At 40.9% G+C, this 15648-nt stretch overlaps 1 protein-coding gene across 1 annotated transcript; it reads right to left on the bottom strand.

The window, feature by feature from the left end:
- Positions 1–1675: 1675 nt before the first annotated feature.
- rflna (refilin A) lies at positions 1676–15215 on the bottom strand. The gene is made up of 4 exons (XM_080765261.1): positions 14954–15215; positions 14502–14845; positions 4660–4769; positions 1676–4264 (listed from the first exon to the last, which is right to left on the bottom strand). The coding sequence occupies exons 2-4, from the start codon at positions 14718–14720 to the stop codon at positions 3931–3933; spliced, it is 663 nt and encodes a 220-aa protein (XP_080621387.1). The 5' UTR covers positions 14721–14845; positions 14954–15215; the 3' UTR covers positions 1676–3930.
- Between the last annotated feature and the right edge of the window lie 433 nt (positions 15216–15648).

Genomic DNA, 15648 nt, shown 5'->3' on the forward strand with positions numbered 1-15648 from the left:
GTTTCTCATCATTTTGGACCATTGGCTATAGCCCATATCGTACGGCATACTATAGCGCTCCGTTTTTCATCATTTTTGAGGATTTGAAAAAAATGACGAAATGACAAAAACGATGGGTTATAGCCCATGTTTTTTGAAATTTTGGAAAAAAAAGTTAGCCTCGTTTCTCATCATTTTGGACCATGGGCTATAGCCCATATCGTACGGCATACTATAGCGCGCCGTTTTTCATCATTTTTGAGGATTTTTAAAAAATGACGAAATGACAAAAACGATGGGTTATAGCCCATGTTTTTTGAAATTTTGAAAAAAAAGTTAGCCTCGTTTCTCATCATTTTGGACCATGGGCTATAGCCCATATCGTACGGCATACTATAGCGCGCCGTTTTTCATCATTTTTGAGGATTTTAAAAAAATGACGAAATGACAAAAACCATGGGTTATAGCCCATGTTTTTTTAAATTAAAAAAAAAAAGGTTAGCCTCGTTTCTCATCATTTTGGACCATGGGCTATAGCCCATATCGTACGGCATACTATAGCGCGCCGTTTTTCATCATTTTTGAGGATTTGAAAAAAATGACGAAATGAAAAAAACGATGGGTTATAGCCCATGTTTTTTGAAATTTTGAAAAAAAAAGTTAGCCTCGTTTCTCATCATTTTGGACCGTGGGCTATAGCCCATATCGTACGGCATACTATAGCGCGCCGTTTTTCATCATTTTTGAGGATTTTAAAAAAATGACGAAATGACAAAAACGATGGGTTATAGCCCATGTTTTTTTAAATTAAAAAAAAAAAGGTTAGCCTCGTTTCTCATCATTTTGGACCATGGGCTATAGCCCATATCGTACGGCATACTATAGCGCGCCGTTTTTCATCATTTTTGAGGATTTGAAAAAAATGACGAAATGACAAAAACGATGGGTTATAGCCCATGTTTTTTGAAATTTTGAAAAAAAAAGTTAGCCTCGTTTCTCATCATTTTGGACCGTGGGCTATAGCCCATATCGTACGGCATACTATAGCACGCCATTTTCATCATTTTTGAGGATTTGAAAAAAATGGGGAAAAAAATCCGCAATTTCCGCAATTACCATTTCCACAATTTCCATTTCCGCAATTTCCAATTTCCGCAATTTTCAGTTTCCGCAATTTCCGCAATTTTTTCCGCAACACTCCGTAACCTCCGCAATACTTAAAAAAATAATCAAAAAACATCGGCTATAACCAATCGTTTTTTCCGCAAGACTCCGCAATTCCTCCGCAACTTTCCTCGATTTTCACCTTTTTTCCTCATAGCAGTTTTTTTATTGACCTACGTACTTTCATTGAAATGTATACTCAATACTCATTCTACATACTGTGAATTCATTCAATCAATCAATCCATCAATCCATCAATCCATCAATGAATCAATCAGACAGTAGCACCAACATCAATGCAGTGATGTGGAAGAGTGCAGTTCCGAAATCTTCTTCTTCGTGTCTGGCCATCCTCTATATCACGTCTTTCCAGTGGTTGGCGCAGGCGAGTGCAGTGGCATTTGTTTCCAAAATTGACCTCACCTATTAAATTGTCATTGTTACCGTGGTTAGGTTACATAACAGTTCAGAATCAGATTGGGGTCCCCCCCCCCCCCCATTTTACTGTGTAAATACTCAACTAACACAAGTCTGGGCTTGGGAATTCTTGTTTTATTCAGTTAGAATACATATTTTTTAAATTATTTTCTTTTGATCAGAGCAAGAATGATGACCGACATGAAATGTACAAAAATATAAAGAGAATTATGAAGTGCCTCAATGCCACATATACAACAGGAAAATATATTACAGTAACAAAGTCAAGGGTTAGGAAAGAACACAAAACATAACCATCAAAATATTGTACTTGCCATCCGCTCCCTTTTGCTATTTTTTTATGCCTTCAGAACAACTCTCAGACCACCTATACATAACACAACCCTTGTCTTGCCAGTAATCTTCCCATTGTGTGCAAATGCCACTGGCTCCAATGCTCCATACATCAAGCCTGATTCACTTATTTCATCTTTTGTGTGTGTGTGTGTGTGTGTGTGTGTGTGTGTGTGTGTGTGTGTGTGTGTGTGTGTGTGTGTGTGTGTACGCCTCCATTTTCAATAACACTAGACCCAGTGGCTTTTTCTTTAGATCAAACGTATCAAGTATTTTTTACACTTTGCATTGCTACCTAACCACGATGCCGATACCTACGTCTGTTCCCACCCCCTCGAGACATGTTCTACGGTCCACTTACTTATGAAAATAGCTTCTTTAAAAAAAAAGTGAACAAGAAAAAAAAAATCTCAATTACATTAGGGAATACATGTTTGCAACAAAATAAAGTCAACATCTAAAAAAAAACTGAGGTAAGATCTGAATTCATAAAATAAGTTTCAATATTTACCAAGATCAATAACCTACATATAAGACAGACAAGGAAGTGAGAAAGACTCATAATATAAATCTATATTACATCTTTAACAGGAAAACCTGATGCAACCTGATGCTGTAAATCATCTGAGACAACCGTTTCAATTACAAATTATACTACATGTTACAGAAGTGTCAAACCTTCAAGTTGACTCATTGACTAAACTGCCACTCCTAAACCTCATTGATGGTTTGTAAATCTTTAAAAACAGGGTTAGGGTTAAGGACAGAGGTAAGTTCCTCTTAGAGGCCTTGTAACATAGCTCTAAGCCCTTCCTACTAACGTCACATAGCTCACTAAAGACACTCAAAACAGACCTCAGAGAACTGGTCTATCATTCCTACTGTACCGTTTGTTTTATATGGGCAGGGTTCATAATAACAGGACAATTGTGTTTGTGGTCGACTCAAATCAGAAAAGTACAATATACTACACTGAAATAACTAGACCTCTTACCTAGTACGTTCTTGTGAACACCTATCTGTGTCCTCTGTGGTAAACTATATCCACGTGGCATCTATAAGGTTAAAAATACAGTCTCTCGAATGTTTTCCTCATACTGTGACAAGGTCAGGATTGTCCTTCGTTAACCTCATAAAAAGATAATATAATCCATGGAGTAAATGGGGTCCAACTTCTGAGGTCTAGTTTGAATCAAATACAAAGTTACTGTACGAATGTATTCTGCTGAGAAAAAGAATACTAAAACATAGTCTTCAGTTTCAGAGTAAAGAATTGTGATGGAGGGAGGTGAATGGCCACCTAAATATCCCTGCGTTAAATTATCTTTGGTCCATTGTTGTTGTTTTTAAATGCAATATTGTAAATCAGCTCTCCGCTCTGCAATACGATTCCAATGACAGGACAGGCATTAATTATTATGATACATAGAAAACAAGTGCAATAAAGCCATTAGAAAGGTTTGCTTTGGTGTGAATGGGTTGACATGAACTCTATTCAAATCAGTATAATAATCAGGAAAATGTGTAAGAACTGTAGATTCCTTGATATATTAGACATATACTACAGTCAAACATTATCATTACCATTACAGAGGTTAAAAAAAACCTGGAGTTCTGTCCATTGGTGGCCATTTCTTCTTGGGAGCAGAATGATTTGTCAGCATTTATATTAAATAAGACAATAAATCCATGAAATGCAGCTTTGAACTGCCAAGGAGGCTCTCCTTTTAAAGACTGCATCAGTAGAAAGTCTAATATACTCAAGTCTCAAACAGCAAAAATGTCCCTAAAAGGATGTCTCAGGTCCCCCCCCCCAATGGCACACAAATTCATACATACAAGAAGAAGATATGGGGTTCCAGTACTTTCCAACATGGGCATTTCTAAGTGCCTCATCCTCATTAAGCAAGATAGCCACCAATCTTCAAGCCAGCCTGCACTAGTCAGTCATTCAGGCAGTTAGCCCCTGTCCCTACAAGTGTGTGACTGTGTGGTCGGTTTAGGCAGCGCTGGGTACTACAAGTCCTCTGTGTAGATAATACAGGGGCTTGTGTCCTCACTGGACTCCAGCTGGACTGTGGAAACAAACCAACGACGGGAGCCAGTGGCATTGTAGTTGAGAGTTGTGCGGTAAGTGTTCTTGGCATGTTTAGGGTAGATGATGGTGGTGCTCCGGTAGCTTAGGGGCTTCTGGCGTGGTTCCAGGTAGACCTGGGACTTGTAGCTTCGCCAGGTGCAGTTCTGCACCGCCACTACTGTCTCACTGAAGGAGGTGGGGGTGGGAACAGGTAAGCAGTAAACCTGGTCCTGGTAATGCTTGTCTGAGTCGTACTTCACTTCAGAGTTGCACCTGTGGAAGAGAAGGAAAGAGGGCTTTAATATTAATAGAGGTTGGGAACATACTGTAAGTAAGTCACCACTAGGTGGCAGTGTGAGTAGGAACATGTTAAGCAGGAAACAATATGGAACAAATAATATGAGATTATTTTAAGGTTTACACATACTTAGGTTACCTTGTGGAATGTGGATATAAAACGAGAAAGGAAAGACATAAAAACAATATCAAACACTCAGATGACATGATAAAAACACAAGCACGAAGTCCTGAATTTTGCATCATGTGCCCATAGCTTGGGCAACATAGAAGACAAATGTAACAATATGATTCCTAATCCTAACCATTTAAAGTAGGGCAAGACAAGTTGCAAATTCTGATCAATCAATACTAATTTTATTTTCACTTACTTTATTTCCTGTTCTGGTTTGGGGTTGACCTCGATGCTTTCACCAAAGAACACAGGGTGCATACGCGCTCTGGGGTCTGTTCCTGTGGCGTTCAGCAGCAGATAGGGAAGCTATGAAAGAAGGCACACCATGTCAGGATAGTCCAAATCAGTCATTCTTTTTTAACTACCCGCTAAACAATAATGTTCAGCCTGCCTGGTCTTCTAACTTTAAAAGCATGGACATTTGACAACGCCCCACCCACTGATGGCACATGGCCACATGACAATGCTGCCTGTCAATAGCAAAAGCTGAACAACAACTCCACAACAAACTGCAGCCAAAGCAACACTTCCATTTTAATTGAGATAATTACACCATGCAAAGGCAAATGAAGTGTTAGCATTAAATCTCTTTGAAGGGTTGGCTGAAGGGCTTTCACAGCCCTCCAGTCAGTCTACCAGTGTGTGTGTGTGTGTGTGTGTGTGTGTGTGTGTGTGTGTGTGTGTGTGTGTGTGTGTGTGTGTGTGTGTGTGTGTGTGTGTGTGTGTGTGTGTGTGTGTGTGTGTGTGTGTGTGTGTGTGTGTGTGTGTGTGTGTGTGTGTGTGTGTGTGTGCGTGCGTGCGTGTGTCTGTGCGTGCGTCTGTCCGTCCAAATGCAGAGGTCCCAGGGGTCAATGCCGGGCCGAGTCATACAAAAGACTATACAAAAGGTACCCCCAAATCCCAATGCCTCCCGGGCATCATCATACTAGCCTCATATCCAGGGGTTGTAAATCAAGCTGTATCACACCAAGGAAACCTGACCGCCACAACACAAGGCTCGAGAACCATTGGTTCCCAAGGCTACTTAATACTTACTCTATCGCCCCTCTGTGGAACACATTCCCAATCCCCGTCCCGTCCCGTCAAGACTCAAAAAGGCCCTCAAAATCTCCTCAGACTTGCAGACTTGCATTAAAATAAATAATGTTCTCTTCATTTCAAACACTTTCTCCTTAAACTCTGTCTTTAGTAATGCACCACATAAGTTGAATTACATTTGAAGTAGCCTATTAAATATGTATGTGTGTGCGTGCGTGCAAGGAGTGTCCCCCTCTACACTGTATGTCACTGGCTTCAAAACCTGGACACACTCACTCTGGTCCACCTGTTCAATCTATCAGTCGTCTGTTATGCTCTGCTTCCCCATCACCCACACATGCACACAAACACATACAGAAGACATTACTGTCCCACAGTTAAATACTTTCTGAATGAAAGCACACATTAAAGAAATGGTCACAAACAGCTAAGAGTTGACAACAATCCCTAGGCCTTTAGGAACCAGATGGTGTGGAAGTGCAGATCAGGTACATTGTGAATGTACCCATACCCATATATTGTATCATTTTGAAATTATATTTCAGCCAGGTCTGCACTTTGGCAATAATAGTATTTACTGAACTCTGCATTGTGGAGCCAATTTTACAAAAACAAAACGCCTAAATGAATTCTGATCAACTGAAAATCACATATTGAAGGGCTTCTACACAATGCACAGCCAAGAGTTAACTTACGTCTCAGACCAATAGTTTCTGTTCCTTTTTTATTTTATTTTTTACTAATCTTCACCAAATTGTCTACAAATCTCATGTGACAATGAGAGTTGAACAGCTTTTTGATATTCCTATTATACGATAAAAAAAACATTTGCAGATACACCTAAAATCATCTCCGTGATGACTAATTGCCTTTAATTGGCTTCCAAAATGTGTGTGTGTGTACAAAACAAATGCCAAATATTATGTACACAAAACACAATCAACCCCACATTGGAATCACATGTTGAGTGGCCTCTATTGAGTGCACCTCCAAAATGCATTTTCACTTCTACCCATAGGGGGGAGTCACAACTGTGTAATTTCCCCCACAGCTTTCTGATTCCAGGTAATCCACAACTCACATAGCCCTGGGTGGGTAGGCCACACGGCCTGGCAGAGATGTGCACTCTATGGTGTACTTTATAGTTTAAAAAAGGTTCATTGTGCAGTGCGCAGTGAGCACAAATGCTTTTTCGGCCTCACATTCACACCTGGAAGTTGCAGACTAAAACTACAGTCTTTTACTGCCACCAACCAGCTTAGTGAGAGTAATATCGTTACTAGCACAATCAATAGGATCTCAGAGAGTTCAGTTACAACTGGCCACAAGCTTGGAACAGTGAATGCCAAATTTCCTGAGCTATGGCATTGGCATGGAGACATGCAGCCAGTCACAATCTCTGTCAACTCCCTACACACATTCCCTCTATTGCACCCGCTCACTCACGCACACGCACGCACGCACGCACGCACGCACACACACACACACACACACACACACACACACACACACACACACACACACACACACACACACACACACACACACACACACACACACACACAGTCAGTCACACACGTCTGTGACTGACAGTTGTGTACACTATACTCACAGAAAACACGGCCTTGTACAGAATGTGTGCTTGTCAGAGAGATGCTTTTTATTGCATGATATGCCACTCAAAACATTGAACAATCTGAATCAAATGGCAACCCTACACCACAATCCTTCTAGCGCTCACATTACACCGGGTGGATAGAGTGAACCTGTCACATGCTGTGGTTTGGCTGCAATACACATACATGCCACACTGACTGACTCTCTCTCACCGTCTCTCTGCTTTAGGGACAGGCTACAACAGGCCAAGGACATGGCAGATCTCTGAGCACCATGCAAATTCTCATCTTACCCCGAGCTTACAATCAGCACCACAGTATCTGGATGAGTACGACTGAGCCTGCAAGCTCAACTCTGCTACACTTAAGTGCAATACATTCAGAACTTTCCAGAAAGGGAGGTGAAAAACTAATCAAGAAAGTCAACCAAAGAATACGACTACAGACCTCTCAAAACAAACTAGCATTTGAGCCACAGACCACCTTTTGATGAGATTTACTAGCCTCTCAGACTCGTCACATTGGATTTTGTCCACAATTCCTTGCTGTATTGATGTTGGCAGTGGTACCATTGGAGAGATAACAAGTCGTTGATCAAAATAATTATTCTACATTCTCTAATTGTGCAGATTTCTTGTAAATTAAACCAGTAAGATGCCCTGAGGGCGAGAAGCGAACTTGCCCTAAAGGCAAGGTTGCCTGAAACAATAGGTCTGGGAATGCCCATATCTGGATTAGTAAGGCCAGACGGGGCCTTTAGCCAGCCGAGTTAGGGCCTGGCCTTAATTTTCGGGCCTATTGAGAACTCTAGTTTTTGCCAGCCCGTCTAGAGTTTGAATGGACAGGTATCAGTCAAAAGGGAGACATCGAAGGAAGGACGGGTGGGGGAGGATCTTACACTCTCAAGAGTTAAAGATCTAATAAGGGTCCATTTGGTTACGAACTCCCCATCATTTAGCTGAAGACCACCTGGAACCCCCTCAAGGACCACTGGTTGAAAACCACTGTCTTAGCAGATTGACCTGTACTTTCCTGGAACTGTACACATTCTACAAACGGTTAATTGCAACCATAGGTCGCATTTAATATGAAAACCTGCATTTCCGTGTGTCACGTCACACCTCCATATATGGTCATGCCTCGTGACCTCACACCTCGTGACATCACGCCTCCATATTTGGTCACGCCTTGTGACATTACGCCTCCATCTCCATATATGGAGCTGACCTGTTCTGACATCCCATATGTCGATCCCTCCCCACCGTCCTTCCTTTTTGATGTCTCCCTTTTGACTGATACCTGTTCATTAAAACTCTAGACGGGCCCGCCCCAAAGTTATTAGTGCAGCCGCACCCAGCAGCCGGCGAAAACTAGAGTTCTCAACAGGCCCGAAACTTAAGGCCCGGCCCTACCTGGACCCTCATCAAACCCTGTACACTCAAGACACTGCCCCCGCTGCCACCCTTAGATCTCCAGATATGGAGCTGACCTGTTCTCACATTCCTTATGTTGATCTGACCTCATCAAACCCATTCAAGACACGCTCAATATATGGCCAGTACAGAATTCATTCCATATGATGATCTGACCCCCATGCTAAAGTGCAAGCACTCGCCCAGCACCGTCACCCAGGTTGGATAATGGATGCGTGCACTGGTAATATTAATCAATCAAAAAAGTGAGTAACACCCACGGGCACAACGCCACTGGTCCCATTTCCCCCAGATTTAGCACAAACATGAGGACTCAATGTTTTGTAATGTAAATTCAACCAAAGCAGTGCACATTGCGCATCATGACTGTAGTCCAGTAATAATGTAATTTGACCTCAAACTAATTGCAAAAAAAAAAAAAAACTCATCTGATTTTGTATCTTCAATATATCCTGAATAACAGAAATAAAGTTGCCTGGAATTGTCTGAGGGGAAAGTTTAGAAAATGGCCTGTACAGTATATGGCCACCATAGACAGGCCATTTTCAACACTTTCCCATCAGACAATTCCAGGCAACCTTTTTTCTGTTATTGAAGATACCAAGTCAGTTTGGTTTTTTTGCAATTAGTTTGAGGTTGATCCTGTATTTTCCATAGATTTCCTGTACTACTGTGACATCACTGATGAATCTGAATCCTTGTATCATTATTCTAGCCTTTTCAACCAGCTTTCAGTACATCCATGACTCTATGCTTGAGTGCGCTGTCACAATAAGATATATTTTTGACACACTTGCAACTGAAACTCTAGTGGGATTATGAAGGTAGGCTATATAAGTCAATCATTATTTAATGTCTGACAACATTATTTAATGTCCGACAAGATTCATGTCGAACTATCAGAAGTGTAACTAAAATAATGTGTCACTCTGCAATAGTTTAGCTGTAGTTTTCCACCTGTCCAAAGTCCGTTTTAGAGGCAAGCACACTGTGTGTAATTCTAATTACTAGATACCTTGCCATGATGTAACTTCAAAGGTGGACAAAAAATCAAAAGTAATTTCTCCATTGACTAGCAATTAATAATTGAAAATATGCTCCCCATTGATTTACATTGTATGGCAAGATCACTCTGCATGGTCTTTTTCAGCCTTTAAATGAATGCAAACAAAGACAGTATCACAAAACCCGGTACCAGTGATGTAAATAGGTTTTCAATGTAATGGGTCCCACGACCCAGGGGTGGTCTTTTAGATGGGTCTCAGTGACATTTTATGAGTCCTACTTCCACGACGTTAGAGTACAGTACAGTACAGTATTGCATCGCAGGACCCCTGGAGGGTGACATACTTTTCTCAATTTAGTGAGTCTAAAGATGCAGGATGCAGGCTATTCGCATCACTGTACTGATCTTCAAATAATAAAATCAACAAGAGGTTGACATTTGTGATGTTCTATATTGTTTGGGCTGAACAAATTGAACAAGTTGAACAAATGCATTTGCATTTGCATTTGTTTACAGGCTGAAAAAGAGCCTGCAGAGTGGTATTGCCGTACAATGTCAATGGGGAGCATATTTAAAAAATATCAATTCTATAGTCAATGGGAGAAATTATTTATGATTGCTGACAGCCCTTGAGCACTACAGTGACTCTGCACAAATGGAGTTAATCTGCAAACCCATTCATTGTCCACCCTTTGCTGTTGGCACTTTGTGGCATGAAATTACTGTAAGTATTTGATTGGCTTCCCGTCGCTGCTTTGGTGTGATGAACACCACGCTGGCTATTTACAGCTCTGGCAGTGCTCTGGCAACTTCTGTAAAACGTAAACACTTGTGACACACACATGCACATGCACATGCACACACGCGCGTGCACACACACGCGCACACACGCTCGCACACACACACACACCCACACACACACACACACACACACACACACACCCACACACACACACACACACACACACACACACACACACACACACACCACACACACACACACACACACACACACACACACACACACACACACACACACACACACACACACACACACACACACACACACACCAGAACACCCCCCCGCCCTCCCCCCCTGGAAGTACAATTCTGCCCAGGAAAAATAGGCTACAGCTGAGCAGTAGCCACACAATGTACAATGCACAATGAAGCACCGTTGAGGACAAGCCAAGCCAAACACATTCGATGTAAAACTAATTTCCACAATCCTGGGAATTTTGGTGCGATATAATAAAACATCAGACGTCATATCTGAAGCACAGAATGGCTTTGATATCAGTGCATCAGTAGTTGAATCCTGTCCTCATAATCCAGAGACAGTTCTTTCTGTTAATGAAGGAGATCATAGTACCAACACTATCTGGTGTACTGTAGACAGAATGTAAAGTGCTGAGAGGTATTATCAAACGACCTTTCTGATGTTTGACACCGTGGCTCTATCTAAAGATGCATCAAATATTCAGCCCTGCTACTAAAGCAGGCACTGTATTTCTATACACCTAGTAGTTTATATATACTGTATACAGTAAATATTACCAGTATTTCAATGTCGCATTATTTGGAGACATTTTGAAATGTATGGGTTTGGTTTCAACTTACAAGTATGTTTAGATGTAACTGTAAGAAAACTGAACAACTACAGGGAAACACTTTCTGCATGCACAATTTTCATAAATGTTTTCATAACAGTGGGGCTGTGTTTGTGCATTGCCTTATGTTTAAATTAGAAGTGAGAGGTCAGCAATGTCTTATGCAATGGCCTGCAACCGCACAAGCATTAGCACTGTGTGCCCCAAAATAGAACTGGGGGATTGTTTTGGTGGCACACAAAAAACATCCCAAAACAGATCTGGACTAGAGGGGGAATTAAAAATAATACAAAATAAAACAAATTCAAATATATTTGCATTAACTATATGCATATCCTATTTGATTATTTCTGTGTAGAATACCAAGCAGAAGCTGTTCAAAACTGATATTGAGCAGAAAGAAACCTCAAGACAGAGTCCTTCCCAGTTCCTAGTCTCAAACTTCTAGAGGATTAAGGCCATTTCAATTTTTCAGGTCTCAACAAACCAGTGTCAACTCCCAGGATACCAAACTGCATATCTAGAGCTTCCTTCAGACACACTAAAAAGCCACCCTCGACCTGTGCTGACATGTAGACTTTCTGAAACTGGGAGCGACCTGGTAATTATTTTCCACTGAATCAACCCTTTTCTGCTATAATAGCATTAGCTGTCATTTGTAATGCAAATGTTTTGGCTTATGGTGTACCGTACAATGCTTTTCCTCCATAACGACAAGGATGGAGTTTGATGAATTTGGTACAAAACATTACCCCAATGGAAACAAACCAGTGCTTTCTTGGGTGTTTATTCCTATTAGTAGACCTTGTGTTGAACTGTACTTTCCTCTGCTTGTCTTTACAAACTGTTAAAGCATTCAATCAATCAATCAAACCGTTTTCATGGTGCGGTTAAACAACAAATCTCCAAAATGGCATGCCTACCATGCATAAGGAATTAGTCACATTAGCATACAGATTTGTCAGAGACAAGATCATAGAGAGATTCTGATAGCAGCAATGCAATTTAATTTTCAGTGAAACCAAAGAAACATTTGTAGTCCAGACTAATGCTGTCAATGCCAGGGACATTGGATAGTCCCTGGTAATCACTGAGATGTCAATGCCAGGGACATTGGATAGTCCCTGGTAATCACTGAGATGGCAAAAATGGAAGTTGGAACCATACTATTTAGCAGCGGTGGAAAGTACATTTACTCAAGTTGTGTAGGCTACTTGAGTACAATTTTGAGGTACTTTACTTGAGTATTTCCAAGATTCAATACTTTTACTTCTACTGCATCTCAAAAGCAAGTTTTACTTTTAACTTTAGTAGTTACTTTGTAGCTTTTGATTTACAGCCTAATACAAAACTTTTCAGACCTATACTTACTCAGGCTATTCAATAGAGCGTCGCAGTCCCGCCCCCTTTCATGACGACGCCAGGCTCAGGAAATTATTTCCAATGATGGACATTTCAAAAAGGGGCCCACCAGGGCCCAGGAAATGATTCTCCGTTCCTTTTCCTCATAGACATTTCAAAAAGTATTTATTTAAAGACCTTTTAAGCCTCATACAAAGCCAACTCTTGTTGTGACAACTCATGACAACAAACACAATTTTTTGGGCCAAACAAATAATTAGAAAAAAGAAAAAAACGTCAGGTTACAACAATTTTTTTGTTGTTTTTGTTGTAATTATTTATTTGGTCCAAAATATTGTGTTTATTGTCATGATTTGTCACGACACGAGGTAACCGTCTTTAAATAAATACTTTTTGAAATTTCTATGGGAAAAATGCATTGGGTATCATTTCCTGGGCCTGGCGTCGTCATGACAGGGGGCGGGACTGCGACACTCTAGCTTAGCTTTAACTGATTTAGTCAGATATTGAACCGCTCATGCCTTTAATTGTACCTTATGTTGGCTATTGCTCTGACCTGTATAAGAATAGTAGTTACTGGTACTGGGGTCTGGGGAATAGTGTTGACAATGAGCAGGGCACTTGAGGTCGTCAGGTTACGGTATATCAGATCAGAAACAATAACAAAGATTTTGGGCGCTTGGATAGCACAGTGGTCTAGTCCCTGTCCATCACCATGGAGGTTGTGGGTTTGAATCCACCAGTATATGCAAACACAATTGTCCTGTGTTCGCGGGAGGTAAGACGGGTTGGGGAGTGGGGAGGGTGAATGCACATAGGCCTACTCCTCCTGTCAGCACGTATGTTGCCGGACGAAGGCATCCTCCCGGTGGGGGCTCCTCACTAGCAGGTGAGTTAGTAGGATACAACACAGCAATGTGTGTGGGGAGGAATTCATTTAATTACTACATTTGCGAGAAAAGGTGCATGGGTATACCCACCATCTCTCCAAATTTGAGTAATTATACATTTTAAAATTATAAAAGATAATTGTCTACTCTAAATTAATGACAAAGATGTTGTTGTCAAATGAGAAGTCGACTTAACTCAGGTTAATATACAAAAAGGTTAGTACTAGGCCTATAACCTAAAACCGCAGATGATCGTAATGATTAGCCTATACCGTCTAAGTCCCCACTCCAGTTAGAATGTAAGAAATCAGACGATCATTAACTCAACAAGATCTATCTTCTAAATAGGGTAGCCTATACGGTCTACCAAGTAGCATCGCAGGCCAGAAAACCAGCTGAAGACAACAATACCATGATATACGCCATAGTACATATGTATAGCATAGTAGTATATATGTAAAGTTTATACGTATAAATTTCATTATATAGATATTCCACTGTTACTTTCTTAGCTTACGCATGTTTCATGATGAATGTTTTTATGTGATGTATTCCCATGCTTTTGTTCTTGCTTAATGTAAATCGCTCTGGATTAAGAGCGTCTGCTAAATGCCTAAATTGTAAATTGTAAATTGTATGATATAGGCCTACTGTAATATCACATGCCCAAGGCATCTTTATGTCAAACAATTTACCACTGTATGCCAGGAGGGAAAAAATAACTTCTAATGGACTTGGCATCTTCAGCAACTATGCTGCATCAGAAAATGAGATAACTGCAGAACACCAGAGAGAGGGCTTCCAGATGTTTGCGAGGGCTTAAATAAAATCCGTTTCTGGCCAACAATATGCCTACCCTAGCCTATACAGAGATTTCCACACAAACAATGATCATTTTGGCTATAGTGATATTAGGCTACGAGTACGAATAGATTTTATGTATATGTATGTATGTATGTATGTATCATGTATAGATCAATAGCCTATGTCAAATGAACTGCCTCGGCAATACAAAAGTAAATAATATAATAATCCGGGATTTTAAAGTGTGTTTATTGAGTTGAGTATATATAGGCTGCTTACCAGTTTCCCCTCTCTGTTCTCTTTTTTGTAAAATCCAAGATGATTTTCGATCGGGGTCTCACAACTCTCAGAGCGCGACTCAAGCAGACCAGGAGACAGCGAGCAGAAGGGTGGACTTGGACTCGGGGGTAATCCTGAATCCGGACTGTCAAGCAGTCCTTCCCGATTCTTGCCTTTCAGACTATCATCCATAGCTTGTAAATGTAAATGCCCCACCATTTCTGGGACAGATCAAGTCAAAAGTCAGACGAAGTCGCGCAGTGACAATTCGTTTGAAGAGCTTCCAAGTCCGTATGTGCGCAATCCAACTATAGAGTAATCCTTGAACGTTTCCAAGATGACTTCTGCAAGTAGAGTAAAACGTGAGATTAGATTTAAATACTATCCATAAACTGTAAACTATTTTCTTCACAAGTAGTACGGATAGTAGTTTAAACGTCGGGGCATTATACCTGCAATTCTGTTTTGCGTAATATCCAACGCTCCTGATATAGGTTACATTTAATTTGACATGTTAAAAACAAATCCGAAATCTGTCGAAACTCGCAGGCAGCAGCTAGAAACTATCACTACCGACGAAACACAAACACTCTTGTTCAAAAACGAGACAAAAGTCGTAAAGTCACGTTAAACAACACTCCAACTGTTGCTGCAAAGCATTGCGTCTGGCAATGATCGCTCTCTCCTCTGCTGCGCTGAAGTGATCTGCCGAGCCCGAAGAGGTCCTTCTAATGAGGTTGCCAGCTTTTTTGCACTTGGAGCCAGTCCAGCCCTATGATCTGGAACACTTCCATGTATGGCCGATAGGGTGAGCAAGTCCTCACTATTAAACACTTGGTGATTCGGCAGCACTGATTATAGACACTTTTTGGGGTTACAGTATATTTTTACCTTAGAGTATATATTATTACCTATTGCCTCTGTGCGTTCCTCAATCACCTGTCTGTTTTCTGTGACTGTGAGTGCGTGCATTGTGTTTGTGTTATATATATATAATATATATTGTCTTTTGTCTTTTGCGTGTGCGCGCATGTGTGTATGCATGTGTGTGTGTGTGTGTGTGTGTGTGTGTGTGTGTGCACGTGCATGTGTATGTGTGGTACATGTAGGCCCAAGCCGCCCAGCACGGGGTGCTGAATTCGGCATA

This window comes from Protomyctophum bolini (genome assembly GCF_963924005.1).
Source record: "Protomyctophum bolini genome assembly, chromosome: 6".
In the NCBI taxonomy this organism is placed as follows: Eukaryota; Metazoa; Chordata; class Actinopteri; order Myctophiformes; family Myctophidae; genus Protomyctophum; species Protomyctophum bolini.

Coding starts and splice junctions, on each gene's coding strand:
- rflna (XM_080765261.1), bottom strand. CDS start 14,720: ATGGTGGGGCATTTACATTTACAAGCTATGGATGATAGTCTGAAAGGC. Junction 4,770..14,501: donor AGAACAGAGAGGGGAAACTG/GTAAGCAGCCTA, acceptor CTTCTTTCATAG/CTTCCCTATCTGCTGCTGAA. Junction 4,265..4,659: donor AAACCAGAACAGGAAATAAA/GTAAGTGAAAAT, acceptor TCTCTTCCACAG/GTGCAACTCTGAAGTGAAGT.